At 45.2% G+C, this 18386-nt stretch overlaps 1 protein-coding gene across 2 annotated transcripts in view; it reads left to right on the forward strand.

Annotated features, from left to right (window-relative positions):
- LOC144792573 (phospholipase A2-like) overlaps window positions 1–18386 on the forward strand; it is a 299668-nt gene that overhangs the window by 266788 nt on the left and 14494 nt on the right. For both annotated transcript variants that reach the window (XM_078667672.1, XM_078667673.1), the window contains exons 2-3: window positions 4426–4588; window positions 11040–11167. In XM_078667672.1, the coding sequence (XP_078523798.1) occupies window positions 4426–4588; window positions 11040–11167 (291 nt within the window). The remainder of the gene's footprint in view (window positions 1–4425; window positions 4589–11039; window positions 11168–18386) is intronic.

The raw sequence follows: 18386 nt of genomic DNA on the forward strand, positions 1-18386 counted from the left end.
ACGGAGCCCCACCCACCCTTTAGAACGCCCGCACCGCGGCGGAAAAACTGCCGTGGTTAAGGCGTTAATTTATGGAATCACGTCAAGCTTCCTGATGACACATATTTACGGGCAAATTAATCAGGAAATCTTGCAGTGCAGCAAACCACCTCAATGCACTAAGCAATAGGGAAAGGGCAGGAATATGCCGTATTTAACATTATACAGCGCATTCCTGTCTATTCCTAGCATCAGTTCAGGCACCCTTGCAACGCGGCTCAAGGGTGCCTGCATTGTATCCAGGATTGTTTTTGTGGAGGAAGGAACACCTTTCTGCCCCAAAACAATCCACTGAGGCATTGTCCTTCATCTATATTTGCTGCAGAATGCAGCCCACATAGAAAGAGGAAAAAACAAGGAGAAATAAATATATTTCGCCACGCCTCACCTGCCAAGGTGGAGCATTTTGATGCATTCCCAGGTCTACCACAAATGGTAAATCTGGGCATGCGCGAGAATCCTCGGGTGGATACGTGGAAACACCCACGCTCCATCCATGGAACGCCTCCCTGGGGCAGAGTAGCTCAGTGCATCAATGTTTGCTGCGTTGTGTTACTCCAGATTTATCAAGCTACTTCGGGCCGTGCTGGGATGTCTTTCAGTTGCGTCGCTCTTGCACCCTGGTGCATGGCGCAAGGGGGCTGAATCTCTGTTGATAAATTTGGTTCTTATGTTTGAGTGGTATTATAAGGGAGTTGCCCGTTGAGTTGTGAAGTGTGAGCTTGTAAAAGACAGTTATAAAAATAATTGCACTTATGGGTATTACTAAAATCAATATGCTCTTAGCTCATTGCACAGTCTCACAAGGGAGCTGCTCTTAGCTCATTGCATAGTCTCACAAGGGAGCTGCTCTTAGCTCATTGCACAGTCTCACCAGGGAGATGCTCTTAGCTCATTGCATAGTCTCACTAGGTAGAGCTCTTAGCTCATTGCACAGTCTCACCAGGGAGATGCTCTTAGCTCACAGCACAGTCTCACAAGGGAGCTGCTCTTAGCTCATTGCACAGTCTCACCAGGGAGATGCTCTTAGCTCACAGCACAGTCTCACAAGGGAGCTGCTCTTAGCTCATTGCATAGTCTCACAAGGGAGCTGCTCTTAGCTCACAGCACAGTCTCACAAGGGAGCTGCTCTTAGCTCATTGCACAGTCTCACAAGGGAGCTGCTCTTAGCTCATTGCATAGTCTCACTAGGTAGAGCTCTTAGCTCATTGCACAGTCTTACAAGGGAGCTGCTCTTAGCTCATTGCACAGTCTTACAAGGGAGCTGCTCTTAGCTCATTGCATAGTCTCACTAGGTAGAGCTCTTAGCTCATTGCACAGTCTTACAAGGGAGCTGCTCTTAGCTCATTGCACAGTCTTACAAGGGAGCTGCTCTTAGCTCATTGCATAGTCTCACTAGGTAGAGCTCTTAGCTCATTGCACAGTCTTACAAGGGAGCTGCTCTTAGCTCATTGCATAGTCTCACTAGGTAGAGCTCTTAGCTCATTGCACAGTCTTACAAGGGAGCTGCTCTTAGCTCATTGCACAGTCTTACAAGGGAGCTGCTCTTAGCTCATTGCATAGTCTCACTAGGTAGAGCTCTTAGCTCATTGCACAGTCTTACAAGGGAGCTGCTCTTAGCTCATTGCATAGTCTCACTAGGTAGAGCTCTTAGCTCATTGCACAGTCTTACAAGGGAGCTGCTCCTTACTCATAGCACATAGTGACCAAAGTGGGCAGGATCTGAGGGGCACAACATGGGAAGATTTAATTCCGAGGGTTGAAATGCTTCAGCTGAAGTGTAAGGCATGGATTCACCTGTGTGTAGTATATGTCTTACCTGCACTCTTGCCCAGAAATACAACTTATTTCACTGTGCTAAGAAACCAAGATAGGGACAGAGAGCTAAACAAGTCTTCTTTACAGGATGCCTGCTTGCCTGAAAGAAATAGTGCTGGGAAGCCAGTATTGGCTTTAACCCCTTGTGTGCTCCTGTCAGCCATTGGCCGACGGGAGCACTACCTCCCCAGTGCTGCGGTCGGCCAACGGCCGACGGAGCCCCACCCACCCTTTAGAACGCCCGCACCGCAGCGGAAAAACTGCCGCGGTTAAGGCGTTAATTTATGGAATCACGTCAAGCTTCCTGATGACACATATTTACGGGCAAATTAATCAGGAAATCTTGCAGTGCAGCAAACCACCTCAATGCACTAAGCAATAGGGAAAGGGCAGGAATATGCCGTATTTAACATTATACAGCGCATTCCTGTCTATTCCTAGCATCAGTTCAGGCACCCTTGCAACGCGGCTCAAGGGTGCCTGCATTGTATCCAGGATTGTTTTTGTGGAGGAAGGAACACCTTTCTGCCCCAAAACAATCCACTGAGGCATTGTCCTTCATCTATATTTGCTGCAGAATGCAGCCCACATAGAAAGAGGAAAAAACAAGGAGAAATAAATATATTTCGCCACGCCTCACCTGCCAAGGTGGAGCATTTTGATGCATTCCCAGGTCTACCACAAATGGTAAATCTGGGCATGCGCGAGAATCCTCGGGTGGATACGTGGAAACACCCACGCTCCATCCATGGAACGCCTCCCTGGGCAGAGTAGCTCGGTGCATCAATGTTTGCTGCGTTGTGTTACTCCAGATTTATCAAGCTACTTCGGGCCGTGCTGGGATGTCTTTCAGTTGCGTCGCTCTTGCACCCTGGTGCATGGCGCAAGGGGGCTGAATCTCTGTTGATAAATTTGGTTCTTATGTTTGAGTGGTATTATAAGGGAGTTGCCCGTTGAGTTGTGAAGTGTGAGCTTGTAAAAGACAGTTATAAAAATAATTGCACTTATGGGTATTACTAAAATCAATATTTCAGAAGCCCTTTTTTTATATTAAACCTTTTTGCTCCTTTTATAGCAGCCCATCTTCTGCTGTATGTAGTGCAAGTTTAAAATAATGACTTACATAATCACAGGGGTTTATGTCACAGACTGGGACCTCATAGCATTAAACTTACACTAGTCAATATCCTCCACAGCACTGACTAGGGTTCAATTCTGTGGCTTTCTGGTTACAAATCCAGACCTCTGTAATGCACTAACTAGTAGGGGTTTCATAATGTGCAATACGGCATTTACCAATGATTAACTTAACTTGCATTTATTTTTCATATAAGCTGTGCATTATTTTATATGTACTTAGCTTAACCCCTTGGCAGCTGGGGCAATTCCCCCATGGTGTGGGGGGGCGGAGGGAGTCCGCAGCCCAGCTGTGCTCATGACGAGCTCAGCTCGTCACAGACCCGCCCACTCATTAATTCTCCTGCACAGGCAGGGAATTAGCCGCGCGTGGGCGAGCCGTGACCGTTATGACGAGCTCAGCTCGTCATGAGCACAGCACCACTGAGCTCGTCATGAGCACACAAGGGGTTAAGGTGAAAGATCAAAAAAAGTTACAGAATACTTTGGGCCTCATTTATGAGGCCTTGCATCACTTTTGCGCTTCCGATGCGTCACTTTTTGTGACGCATCAGCGACGTAAAACATGCCTCCTGTTGCGCTCTATTTACAAAGTGACGCATCTAAGCAGATGCATCACTTTGTAAACCCCTGCGCTACATTATACCTGCGTCAGGTATAATGTATGCAGGGGGACTGTGGCGTGGCTTCCTGATGATGTAACACGATGATCCGAGATATATCAATGCTGCATTGGCGCGCCTGGACTATCATGTTACGCTACTTGAATTATGCACTGTATTTCGGTTCATATAAAATGTTAATAAAATAGATTTTACAAAAAAAATAATGTATGCAGGGGGGGCGTTTCCCCGCAAAAAGCTTCCTAGAAGTGACGCAGTGAAATCTATGATATTTCACTGCGTCACTTCTAGGACACCGTTGCGCCAAAATCTTGCGCCTGCCTCACAGCAGGCGTAAGACTGACGCAAGCCAGCATTGCTGGAGTTGCGTCACTTTTGTGACACACCCCAGCAATGCGTCACTTTTGCGCTTACAGATTCGTCAGAAATACTGACGTATCTGTAACTCCTTGCGACTTGATGCGTCATACATTAAATTTGACGCATCAGGTATGTCGCAAGGAGTGCGCACTGAGAAGTGACGCATCGCTGCTTTCACGCAGCGATGCGTCATTTCTCATAAATGAGGCCCTTTGTCTTTTAAGCCACGCCTTTGACCCCTCACCCATGCTTACTCACTCCACCCCCATCTGCACGCAGCATCACAGTTCCTATATATTTTTTTAATGCACTTTGACCACTGGTAGCACAGCATTACCAGAGAGGTGCTCTTTCCTCGTGCTGCACATAGAAATCTCCATATATTTCATTTCCACGTGGTGGTGATGACAGTACGATACCTGACGTGGACACTGTTCTTTCTCTACAGTGGTCGCTGCTGAACATGTTGCCCCTGACACGAGGGCTTTGTGGCAGTTCAGGGATATGATAAAGTGTGCCATCCCCAACAGCAGACCGATAAAGGATTTTGATGACTACGGCTGTTGGTGCGGCGTTGGAGGCAAGGGGAAACCTCTCGACGCTCTAGACAAGTGAGTAAAAGCATCTTCATCCTAGATGGCCATGTTGGAGAGTCTCTTATCTGCCAGCTGTCTATTCCCATAGCTTTTCTCCTCTATTGCCTTTCTCACTCTCTGTTTTTCTCACTCCACCTTTCCATCTCTGGTTCATAATTCTCACCTTTCACTCTGCCCTCTCTTACCTTGATTTTCATTTGCCATTTTCTGTCCTGGTTCTCCTCTCTCCTCACCTAATAACTTCTACACACTCCTTCTAGCTTTCTCTGATTTCATACAAAGTGGCCTGTGTTTCATTGCTCCACTGCCGCCAGTGCTTAATTTGAGCCACTGGTTTCTGGTGGTTGGCACCGGCACTGAAGTGTCAACCCTCGCACTTATGACAGTCTTTCACATGGTGGCGCTGTTTGGCGGATTTAGAGATAAAGACAGCATATGCTGTTTACTAATTCAATATACATTAAGAATGACTAATACCTGCAGTCCAAGCTATTCATATAGCTTTGGGGGCCTGGAATAGTCTGAATTGTCACACTGCTAGGGGTGTGACAGTTAGTAGTTGTGTTGGTTCTGTCTTTGACAGTGCTGGCAGTTGCAATGCATGGTGCAAACTGCAGCAACCTCTTTACGAAGGCCCTGGCACTTATATTTTTTTTTTTACAAGAAAGTGTGTCTACACAAGCAACAAGGACTGTGCTTGACAGGGCTGGAGTGCAGGATCAGTGATATGACCCCTGTCTGTCTGGAAGGAATACACCCTGGGATAAGGTTAGTGCTATTCTTGAACATATTAGTGAACCCTCACAGGTAGAACTAGGTGCAGTCTGTCTTGGGGGAGATAGGCTTTGTTGAAAAGATGAGCTTCTACAAACCAAAAAAGGTAAGCACCCGCAGAGGTTGTTAGCTAGTTTTAAAACCATTGGCAAAGACAATAGGTCTCGCCTATGAGAGAGCTATTTGCTTTGTCAATGTCTTTTAGACACATTGTACAGCAGCACGGCTGCTGTGCAGGGTATCTGAAAAGTTAGGGAAAAAAGCACTATGACGCGGCCAGCACTCACCGTGAGGGGCAGTGATCCATTTTTTAGTATGTAATTAATCTCTGCTTTTGCAAAAAAAGCCCTTTCATTTTCTTACTTCTGATCCAAAGTTCGCCATTTTAGCCCACATCAAGACAGAACCAAAAAGGCCATGCAGAGCAGGGAGCGCAGTGCTGTTTGCAGCTATGTAGCTTCTTGACACCCATGGGCATGGCTTTTGAATGCTTTTTTTCTGGTGGGACAGGAGACAACAAGTAAGAAAGAGGGGAGGAATGGGGAGGGGTGGATGGGGCAAGCAACAACAGTGGAGGGGTGGACCGGACAAGAAACAATGCATGAGGAGGGTAGGGGGCAGGGCAATCAATAATGAGGGAGAGGGAGAAAGGGGGTGCGAGTGTAAGGTAAGGGTGACTTAAGGGTTCAGGAGTAGGTAGAGGTAAAGGTGGGTGAGATTGAATTGAGGTTTATGGGGTGGTAGAGATAAAGGAAGGTGAGGATGACTTGATAAAGGGAGGTGAGGATGATTTGATAAAGGGAGGTGAGGATGACTTGATAAAGGTGGGTGAGGATGACTTGAGGTTTCAGGGGTGGGTAGAGGTAAAGGGAGGTGAGGGTGGCTTGATGGCTCAGGGGTGGATAGAGGTAAAGAGGTGAAGGGGACTTGAGAGCTCTGGGTTGGGTACAGATAAAGGGACGTGAATGCGACATAAGTTTAAAGGAGTAGCTAGAGGAGAAGAAAGGTGAGGGTGACTTGAGGGTTCAAGGGTGGGTCAAGGTAAAATGAAGTGCGAGTGACTAGAGGGTTCAGGTAGGTAGAAGTAAAGGAAGGTGAGGGTGACTTGAGGGCTCCGAGGTGGGTCGAGGTAAGGGGAGGTTAGGGTGAATTGAAGGTTCAGGGGTGGCAAGATGTAAAGGGAGGTGAGGGTGACTTGAGGGTTCGGGTGGGTAGAGGTAAAGGAAGGTGAGTGTGAAATGAGTTCTCAGGCATGGGTAGAGATAAAGGGAGGTGAGAGTGACCTGAGGGCTGAGGGTTGCGTAGAGGTAAATGGAGGTGAAATAAATGATAAAATAAATAAATAAATGGTGATTTTAGGGCTTATAGCTAGGTAGAGGGAAAGGGAGGTGGGGTAACTTGAGGGTTCATGGGTGAGTAAGGAAGGCAAGGGTGACTAGAGGGCTCAGAGGTGCTTAGAGGTAAAGGGAGTTGAGGCTGACGAGTGCTTAGGAGTGGGTAGAGGTTAAGGGAGGTGAGTGCGATGAGGGTTCAGGGGTGGGTCTAGGTAAAGGAAGGTGAAGGTAACTTGAGGTTTCAGGGGTGAGTAGAAGTACAGGGAGGAGAGGGTGACTTGAGTGTTTAGGGGTGGACAGAGGTAGAAGGAGGTGAGTGTGACTTGATTGGATAGTATGCTATGGTACAGCCTGTCATTGTGCAGTATAGTATAGTATAGTATAGCATAATACAGTTTAGTATAGTATATAATATATAGTACAGTACAGTATGGTGTGGTATGATATGATATGGTATGGTATGGTATGGCCTGTCGTTTTGTAGTGTGATATGGTACCAGCTGTTATTGTATTGTATGGCATGTATGGTATGGCATGGTATTGCCTTTTAGTGTACAGTATGGCATGCTGTGTTATGGTATGGTTTGTTATTGTATAATATGGTATGTTATGATCTGCTATTGCATAGTATAGTTTGGTGTGGTATGTCACTGCCTGTTACTGTATAGTATAGTATGAGTATAGTCTGACGTGTCATTCAGGTGTACCACCTATGAGCTGCTAACAGCACGCATACACATGCATTTAGGCAAGCACATATATCACCAGTTGGTACAATTTGAAAACATATAACTTACGTTGGCTTTCCCAATTGGGTAGGAAGGTGGCATTACAGGTAAATGCGACCAAAACGAGGATGAGTCATAAACAAATGTACCCTTAGAGAATACTGCAACATGTCACTTTATCAAAATGTAAATGTTGTAGATAGAAGCCTGGAGCCGGGTATATTTTATGTTGTTTAATACAAGATAGTCAAGTCTTCAAGATGTTAATATAAAGACCCACCAGGAGTGACCAGCTTGTCACTCAGCCTGCCTGGTTCCAACTGCCAGTTGTCACCAGGCTAAGCCCCAAACACTCCATGATGTCACCAAAGGTTCTAGTGGTGACATCATGAGAATGACAATGAAATCCCACAGGTAGAAAAGAGACAGGCTAAATACAACAGTAATCAATTGTGTTCTTAAGTCGTTTGGAAAAGACTGGCCGGTGAAAAGCGACATAATTGAAAGTGCTGTTTTGAGAAATCTGGAAAGCAAACAATGAGCGGGGAAGGGGCGGGCCCAAGAAGAAAAAACAAAAACGAAGGGGCATAAACACATCTAAAAAACCATATAGACTAGCATAGGAGCATGTGAAAAGAACATACAAACAATCAATACACACTCTCAAAATAAATACCATAATCTAAGCGCAAGCACAATGGCAAAACAGTAGTCAAGGAATCAATCAGTACTTGGTCCATGCTCCAGGGAAGAAAGCAAAAACATGAAGATGAAGTGAAGCCGACATGGCAAGACACACATTTATCAATGAAAAGGAAGAAACTAAGAGGCATATTATCAAGAAACAGCGTTAACATTATTGCCGCTTTAACGACAGAAAACTGCCGCTAAAGCGGCGATAATGGGCTTGACAATATGCCCTTGTGAATTCCCATAGAAGCCCATTTTCTAGTGTGAACATGGGCTTCTATGGGCATTCTCGAAGGCGTATTATCAAGCCCATTATTGCCACTTTAGCTGCAGTTTTCTGCCGCTAAAGCGGTAATAATGTTAATGCCGTGCTTGATAATATGCCCCCAAGAGTAACAATGAAGTCAACCAATGGTAAGTAATGAGCATGCAAAAAGCCCCATTTCAGAGATTTTTTTTTTACTAAACAATAGATCATCGCAAGCGACTGTGAATGAGTGCTTCCTCATTCCAGACCTAAAAATCAAGAAACTCCAAACAACTCATACATAACCAATCCACTAAATGGAGGTGCATCTATTAAACGTTTATACAAAAAGTATCCTGAGGAACAAAGGGCCATATTATCAAGAAAGGGCGATACATTATCGCCGCTTTTATCGGCAGGAAACTGCTGCTAAAGCGGCGATAATGGGCTTGATAATATGCCCCTGTGAATTCCCTTAGAAGCCAAGGTTAACACCAGAACCTGGGCTTCTATGGGAATTCACAAGGGCATATTATCAAGCTCATTATCGCCGCTTTAGCGACAGTTTCCTGCCGATAAAAGTAGCGATAATGTATCGCCCTTTCTTGATAATATGGCCCAAAGCGAGTGAAGGGGAGAAAACAACAGCTAAGTATGCAGCACAGATTTACTGTCCTTCAGGCAACAGTGCGAGAAGCAGAACATAGTACAGCAACAGATTTAGCAAGAGTCAGCTTCTGATCATCACCGCACTGGCACTAAATATGGCTGTTCTGCCTGTCGCTCAGCTTATGCTATGGATCCAAGGTGAAAAAGCTCTGTCTAGCCAAGCAATGTGTACTGGAGGTAGATTCTACAATCCAAATTACTATTTGTAGTCCACATTCTGGGGCATATTAGCAAGAACCTCGTTAAAATTATCGCCGTTTTAGCGTCAGGAAACTGCCGCTAAAACGGCGATAATGGGCTTGCTAATATGCGTTTTAGAATTCCAATAGAAGCCCAGGTTAGATGTGCAGGACATCTAACCTGGGTTTCTATTGGAATTCTATAACGCATATTAGCAAGCCCATTATCGCCGTTTTAGCGGCAGTTTCCTGCCGCCAAAACGGCGATAATTTTAACGAGGTTCTTGCTAATATGCCCCTCTGTTCGCTGACATACCCCTCCGATGGCTCCATCGAGTGCCGGCTTTTGGAGGTTTAAATATAACACTGTTCACCCATTGTAGAGTGAACGGTGTTATATGATTTTTTTTGCTGTTCGTCCCAGCCAAGTAAAACATGGTGGTGAGGGATAGTAAAAAAAAAAAATAACTCCCACAACAATGGGAGAAAACTCAAACGGTGTGGTGGCCATTCGTTTTCCATTTTTCAATAACAAACTCCTGCTCATGCTTGACGGAGACATTCATTAAGCTTTTAAAACATTGGGAGTAACCGCCATCACAGCCTTTCCTGCCAATGTTTACCGTTGTCCACAGGTCTGGTTGACAATTCTAGATTCATCCACTGTCCCAGCCACTGACAGTACCAACACGACTACTAACTATCACACTCCTACAAGTCTGACAATTCATACTATTCCAGGCCACCAGCCAAAGCTATGAAGAAGGCTTGGGTGCCAGGTATTAGTCATTGTTAATGTATATTGAATGAATAGACAGCTTTTGTAGTGCTCATACCTAAATTAGGCAGAGAGCGCCACCATGTGGCTGACTGTCATAAGCACTGGTGCTGCCAATTAAGTGCTGGTGCTGTGCACCACAAACCACCGGCTCAAATTAAGCACTTGTTCAGTCATTCCTACGGACTTACCTCTGCCCACCAAACTCTAAACCACCTCCAAGTGTCAAAATACCTTGCCATTAATGCACATCAAAGTCCCTCTGTGCATACTTTCCCCTTGAGGCAGGTGTAAATTTGAAATATTGCTTAAATGTTTCTAAACTTTTCAAGGCTTGTACAGTATGTTTAGCATGGTATTTTGTATACAAAGAGCACCCTTCCAGTACAATCCCCATGCTAGACATCATGCAGACACTCTTGCACTTTAGCACGCGTGACAAAGTAGTTTAAAGGGCTCCATGAGGAGGGCGCAGCAGCCCCATATCTTTGTTGAGATGAAGCTTCCCTGCTTTCTCACTTTGAGACAATGCAGCACAGCAACTATCATTGCTGTGCTGCCTTGTGTGAGTTCTTTGTACATTTTCCCCATGTAGGTAAGTGATTCACTTTAAATTCATTCTCTACAGTGGCGTATGTAGACCTGTGGCCCCATGGCGACCGTACGTGAGAGCGGGTGGGGGTGCTGGCAAATCCGTGACGGGCGCAGGTAATAGCGCGAAGATGCTGGCGATCCCGCCCCGCTACGGCCACAGGTAAGGGGGAGGCCGCCGCCCACAAAACTTGTGATGCCCGGGGCGGACCTCCCCACCCTAGCTATGTCGCTGATTCTATACATTTTCATATTAAGTAGGTATCCCCTAAACCTGGCATGGATGTGACCCTCCTGGTCCTACTTTGGGGACCGTTGTCCTCTTGGTTCCATCCTGCATGGATGCATCTGAATCCCTGTTTTGATAGGAAAGTAGATATTGGCAAGAGGGACCATCAATGCTGAATATGTTTGTGCACCCAGCCGAAATCCCATCTGAAGTGACATGAATGAATGCCTCGTTCCTTCTCTTACAGATGCTGCCAAACCCACGACAACTGCTACTCTCGCGCCAAGAAGCTTTCCAGCTGCAGAGGCATCGGGGACAACCCCTACACCGAGATCTACAAATTCTCATGCTCTGGGAAAACCGTTTCCTGCAGCAGTATGTACCACCTATTCCTGAATGAACCTGCCCATAACTACACTGTCCTGTGCCTCTTCTATAGGATGCTCAGAGTTCTATCTCCAATGCTCCTCTGCTGCCAGTAGCAGTGAGAAGCACTGTGATAGTGTTTCTCCTGAAACTGGTTCTCACCAACCTTTTTCGTCCAACCCCGTGACAATGTTTGTACTTACAATGGCTTCCATTAGGCTGATGAAACCAACCTTTCAAATGCCCTTTCTGGTGAAGGTTGTTTATTTAAGAGGGGAGGTGGTGGTGGGGGAATTCCCATCCTTTAACTCCACCCATTCATTTTTCTCAGTTATTTCCCTTATTTCTCATTTCAAAAAGGTGGTCTCCCTTTAACACATGTTTCTCTTCTCTTCTCTTCTCTTCTCTTCTCTTCTCTTCTCTTCTCTTCTCTTCTCTTCTCTTCGTAGGTTAATTACGGATGTTACACTACTCCTTATAAAACCCTCCCTTCTTCCTTTAACCTCTCCTTTCTCTGTCCTCCTTGTCCTCGGGGTGGTGTGGCCCTCTCCCTTCAAACTGCCCTAATTTTCATTCGTCCTCACCCTCCTTTTCCTGATTTACCTTGGTGTCTCTCCATTTCCCTTTTCTTTTTAACTTTGTCATTTATTCCTGCTCATTTTCTTCCAGATGACAATAGATATAGAGGAAAGACTACCGCTGCAGGTTTATTTCCGTATTCAGCTGTTTTTAAAAACCTTTTCTTACAAGTACCAATTTTTAGACTTATTTTTGCTGATTACTTTTACCAGATATGGGGTTTCTACCCGGATTTAGTATACCATTTTTTTCTTAATGGTCAGTGGAATTTGGGGGCAAACGGTATTTTAGCAGTTATAACTATTCCCCAAAATAGCATTAGGTCAGCCTATTATGTGAGGCAAACAGACTTCATTTTGAGATTTCCTCATAACGATGGAACACTGATAGGCATACCACACCAGAGGGCTTCAAAAGCAGCTTCAAGGTGCTTCGATCAGGACCAAAGAATACCAGTGGCAGGAGATAACCAAGCAAAGAGACAGAAACTAATACAATTATCGCCGCATTAGCGGGACTTTTTCCCGCTAATGCGGCGATAATTGTATCGCCCTATTACCAAGCTGTCGCTAACACCAGTTAGTGACAGCTTGTAGGCGATAGTGGGCATTTAGGGGCCCACTTTACATGTCAGCGATAATTATCGCTAATGACATGCAAAGTGGGCGTGCCAAGATGTTAGCGACTGAAAACAGTCGCTAACATCGCTATCTCCTATGATCAACAGAGGTGTTGTTTTGGAAATATTCGCGCAGTAATGATTTATTTTCACACGTTAGTCATTACACGCAGTAGCATTTATTAGATATAACAGAGGCCCTGAAGAAAGCCTACGGTCCTATTCCCAAGAGGCTGAAACATGTAGGCCCCCATGCCGGTATTTGGTTGAACTGCATATAGTTTTGCACTGTTCTTGTTTTTAATAGGAAGAGACCTCTTCATTAATAAAAAGAATTTCCTATTAGGGGTTCTCTATCCTATTTTAGATTCACCACTTCCACATATTCTTTTGCACTGCACTTAATCTCATCAGATCTGTATCATTTGGTCCTAAAGTGATTGTGGGCTCGAATCCCATCTCTCTGATAAGGGTACGATCTTTGTCTCAATGATCCAGAGACACCTGACCCTTGAAGGATGACCAAATGATAATATTGATCATACAATCTTTTGATATTGATGAAGCAAAGCTTCGCATATTTGCGACCTTGCCGAAGTCATGAACCTCGTTTATGTGTAACAAGGTAATAAGTGTACGTCTTACTAACGTTTATATTAAGTTTGAATAAGGGTTAAGAAGCTTGCCTATGTGTATTCCTAACTACTTAATCCGTGTCTGTAAAATGGCCGTCGCTTGTATTTAGTTACTGCGCATGCGTCAGCCACACTCACGTGTCCTGACGCATCTGCAGAAGTGGAGGGAAATTTATGCGCATGCGTAATACATAGCTGTGCCCATCATGTGGTACTGCTCGTGCCACTGCTCTTGCGCCTGTTTCCATGTAGCTAACATTTAGACTGCATAAGTATATGTTATGATGATAAGTTGAAAGTACAACCCTGTGATGTGATTTCATAACGTTATTTCTGTGTATTAATTTGTTCTCGCTTACTTTTCATGTACCGCGGGGAATGGGGGTCCAAACTGATTGGGAGCCATATTGACGGTCTCTTCTGCGCATGCCCAGAGAATACTGAAAGGTGGCAACTTTGGACAGTGGAACTCAGCCAACTGGCAGCCACAGTCAAGATGCGCCTGGGAAAAGCCACCTCTGCGCTACGAGAACGGAGAATTGTTGCTCCTCATGTGTTACAATGTTAATTGTCACTCGTATTACTGCACAGTTTCTCATGGGAACCCCAATCTTGCTAGGCGGTACCCAAATATGTAAAGTAGGCATACAAATCTTGTATTCTGATTGGTGTGTTACCCAAATCCTACCTTAGGACCAATCCAAATTGAGGGATTCTGACACTTTGCAACATTGGGGGGTGGTACACCGTCCCAAAGAGTATATCTACCCTGGGTTCACCTAGGGAATTGTCCGACTTGTCTGGTTTAGCTGACCTGTCACTGACCCATCATACTCAATAGGTGACTGAAGATACAGAGAGCTGCGGAGCACTCTGTCCGAAATTGACCATAGACTAAGGTTTTACTGAACCTTAAAGTGCTGGCGAAGCACTTTGCTGGGAGTTCGTTGACCCAATCGGGGTCTTGATCGATAGCTGCAGAGAGGATGGAGCGCAGGCGTTGCTTCCAAACTGCGGGTGCGGTCCTGTCCTGAGCGGTCCTGTCCTGAGGGTTTGCTGTCCTGTCCTGAGGTCCTGTCCTGATTCCTAATCTGAGGGTATCCTGTCCTGTCCGGGGTGTCCATTCTGCACCTGCTGTCCTTTGAGGGGTATCCTTCCTTGAGGGTTTCCTGTACTTAACTGACCCGTGGCCAGGGTTTGGTTTCCACACCAGTCTAGGTAAATACTGCTCTAAGTTCCTTAAAACTTGCACCTTTCTATATTTCAGTCTTTTGCTTTAATAAAAGACATCTTGCACATGTTGATTTTTCCATGCTTTTGCCGCAAACTATTGAAACGTAAAGTCATTTGCATAATTTCTTAATATGTTCTCATGTCATCCTACCTTGTAGAAATTATATTTTGCATTGCAGTTTGTCATTTTCTGATATGGTCTAGAACCTCCTTACCTAGACTGTTTAAAGGTCCCTTCACTTTAAGTTTAGCGTGTTACTCTTTATAGGCCCTCCTATAGTTACCCATGCATAGTCTGTCCATGCTTAAACATTTCTGAGATTATATAGTATTTTTCCATTTGCATTTCATAACAGTATTTCGATGATTACCCTGTCCTTATTTCTCTATAGTTATATCATTTACATTATCCTAGTTATTGAATGCCTTATTCTTGTATATCTCATGAATGAAAATAACGAACTCTAGATAAACATTTTAAAACTTCCAGTTGTCCGTGGTCATTTAAACAATATTGAATGTCATTTGAAATTGCATTTGCTGCCTTTCCTTTTACAGCTAGGCCCCTGATCCATTGAAGTCATAGGTACCCGTGTCGGTGGATGGTAAGTCGGGTACACTGAGTCATAACAATAGGGAACACGCACACAATTGGTAGCAGCCCGTGAAGTCGCCTGGTCAATGAATAGTGTGAATTGAAAGTATATGGGCCCTGAAGCCGGAAACGGCGAAATCATTGGCTGGGTGACCTCGCGCGCTCTATCAGTTTTCTGGTAGCAGAGGATGGTTAGGGACTAGCTAAAGGTTAGGTAGAACTAGTTAGACTAGTTGAGTCGGAAGCTGCTAGTACATTAATGCTGCTATAAGAGCGGCTGTTCCGAGGGGACTGATCACTCTCTTGTGAATACGCTGCTGAAATTCATGAATTGTTGTATTGTTATTATTCTTGTTCTTATATTGTTATATGTATTAATCCATGCATTTGTAAACCGTATCGTTTCTTGTTGTCCGAACTCCCCGGGGAATTGAAAGGGCAAGTGGTGAATAGAATCCATTGTCCTGAGGTCACAGGCTTAAGGAAAGTTAGGTGCAGGTTAGGATAACCGGGAAGCACTAACTAGGGTTTTTCTGAATACATGAGTGAATAAATGTCAGTAACGAGGTTCATTGGCAAAATTCCCATAGTGGCGTAACCTAGTAAGGGTCACATTGGAAAAGTAGCAGGTTCCTCGGAGCTAGGGTGAAAGCAGAGGGGTCCGCTGGGAAACCTTAAACTCGGAATATATCCCGGAAAGAAGTGGATGAGTTTAGGGGAATAACAGGTTCACCGATGCTAGAGTGAAGGGTAGGCGGAAGAGATCTGCCCGCAGCGCGTGAAAAGTAAATGGAAGTAGTTTACTTGCAGTAAAACAAAGCTATCCTGTCTAGACACTTGAGCACTGTGGCGAATGTGTATTTGTTGTAAAATAACCAAGCACTGAGCACTTTAAAAGGAAAGAAAGTTTCCGTTACCTTGTGAAGGGAGGGAGTCAGTCGCGAAGCGTCTCTGACGTCACTCCGTGCCGCGCTGGGATTGGTAGAAACAGCGGGCGGGTAGCGGGGCTGGAATTGTAAAGGAGGGGTGAAGCGCCGAGGAGTGAGAACTGTCTCACGAAGGGGCCGCGCACCCATTGGCCGAAATTATTTGAACGCGCGCACCTCATTGGTTGCACGCAATTGCAAGGCGCGTTCTGATTGGAAGTAGCTTTGTAAACAAAGTTAAGCGTAGAAATCGTATGTGGCACTCGTATTGTCCAGAGACTAGACCCGATCCGAGAAACCAAGGGTTTGAAAGGGATCAGTGGAAAGCCAATAGATACGATATTATGTACGGAGGAAAGAGGAAGATGTCCCTTGTAAGTAGGGTAAAGAATTATTTCAAAACGGACAAACCGATTAAATCTAGGGAAGGCGTTGTTGTCCCGCCACCGAATACTCCTGCCTCATTCATGATGTTTGACCGAGGGTACAACACCTGTGTGTGGTTGGAGAATTGGGTGAAGTACACAAAAGATGACGGAGTATTGGCTTTTCCGTTAGACGGTACTTTTAATGGTAGAATTTTATTCAATTTGAGAACCCGCATGAATGAATTACATCCCAGACCGAGACTAACGCAGTATGAGGCATTAGAGGAATGGGAGATTGAGGCTTTTGAAAGAGAGAAACCCCGAATGGACAAAGGTCTGACTAAATGGTACCCCAGGCTGAAACAAGAGACCAGGGATAAGAGGATGAAACAGTGGAGGCAGAGCATGATTGTTGAAGGTCTGTTTCCCATGATGCCAGCAGGTAACCCTTCTGGGGGAGAGAAAAGGACAGAAAAGAGTAAGCATTGGGGAGCTCCTGGGGAGTCAGACGATGAATTTTTAGATGACATTTTTACGAGAAGTCCGCCCCCTTATAATGAGGGAGCCCGAACTTCCAGTGCAGGAGAGAACCACCAGCGTCCATCTATTAAGGAGGAGGACAGATCCCTATGTAGGGGGGAAGGGGGCCAGGTATTGCCCTATTTTGAGAAGCCCGAGCCCCCAGAGGTACGAAATATATATCCCAGTATGCCCGTGAACCAGGAGGGAAAATATTCCCGTGAAAAGCTCTTTTACCCCAGACCTCTTTATGAAAACGAAGAAAAACCAGTAGGTTCAGGAGTACCCTTTTTGCAGCCTCCATATGGGGAAGAGCGTAGGTCATTTGGCACAGGAACGTTGTTCCCGAAACCAAATTATGGTGGGGGTCCAAGTGAGACGCATCCTACGGCCCCGAGTTTTACGCCTCCACTGACCCCACAGATGATACCTGACCGAACATTAGGAAGAGTGTTAGATGAAAGGGAGCAAGAGGCCATAGCTAAACAGAGGTCAGAAATAATTCAGAAAATTTCCCAGTTAAATACCAGTCCTGAAGCTTTGACTATTCCGGTAACAATCGGACCAGTGGTTCCGTTGTACGGGAATAATCAAGGAGGTCTGAACCCTCCAGTTATGAACCCGATAATGGCCCCGCCGAGGCAAGAGCCCCTATTGATAGACGATCAGTCCAGTGAGTGCGAGTCTGAAGTTGTGTTCTTGGACTTACCAAACAAACAAGCAGGGAAGGGAGTGCAGAAGAGGCATAATCCTTTTGATGCGAAAGAAATTAAATTAGAATCAGCAACAGGGACTAGGAGTGTCTCTTTGGTAACGCCGGAAGAAATTGAAAATTGGAGTCGGGAATTAGAAAAACAGGCTCCGCAAACGAAACCTTTAGACCTCTACAAACTGAGAGTAGAAATAGAGGAATTGATGGCAGGAAATGTGGGGCTAGACAGACTGAACACCTATTCTGAAGAAGAGTTGCTGTTTATGTGTAAAAGTCTTACTAGGAGTACTAGGGTGCTCCACGAAAAACTGACAGACACCGCAGCTAGTATGGGAATAGATATATCCAGATCAAAGCCCTTGCAGAAACCATACCGAGCTGAGTTCTCAGACAAAGACTTAGAGAATTTGAATGTATCAGGAAGAAAGTCGCAGATTAAAGAGTTGCTTACAGTTTTGCAAAAATGGGGAGACGTGGAAAAATGGAAAACGAGGTGGGCACATAAGAAAGAGGATTCCCGCTCCAGACAAGCTACCCCTGAGTTCCCTCTGAGAGAAGTAGACAAGCCTGAAACTTTATGCCCCATGCGCGAAGTACCCGGTGGGAGGTATGCACGTTCCGTGGTCCAGACAGGATATTGTGTCCTTTACTAACGATTTCCCGAAACTGCGGGAGAAGCCAGTTGAATGGTACCGGCAAGTGGAAAGGTTTGTAAAGGTGCAGAAATGCCTGTGGAAAGACCTGGATGGGTTTTTCGACATTGTGGTCCCGGTCGATCTATGGACAGAGTGTAAAATAGCCATAGCCTGGCCTAGTGAGGAATACTCGAGAGATGAAAAAACCGGGGAACCATCGAAAGAAGTGATGAGAAAATATGAGCAAGTAATTCAGCATCTGAAACTAAAGGTCCCAGCAAAGGAAACTGATTGGACCAGGATAGACAGAACAACGCAGGAAAGAGAGGAGACAGTGCACTCCTATTATGAAAGGCTGTTACAGGTGTTTAAAACATACAGTGGTATAGATAACATCGAGATGAAGG

This window comes from Lissotriton helveticus, chromosome 11 (assembly GCF_964261635.1).
Source record: "Lissotriton helveticus chromosome 11, aLisHel1.1, whole genome shotgun sequence".
In the NCBI taxonomy this organism is placed as follows: Eukaryota; Metazoa; Chordata; class Amphibia; order Caudata; family Salamandridae; genus Lissotriton; species Lissotriton helveticus.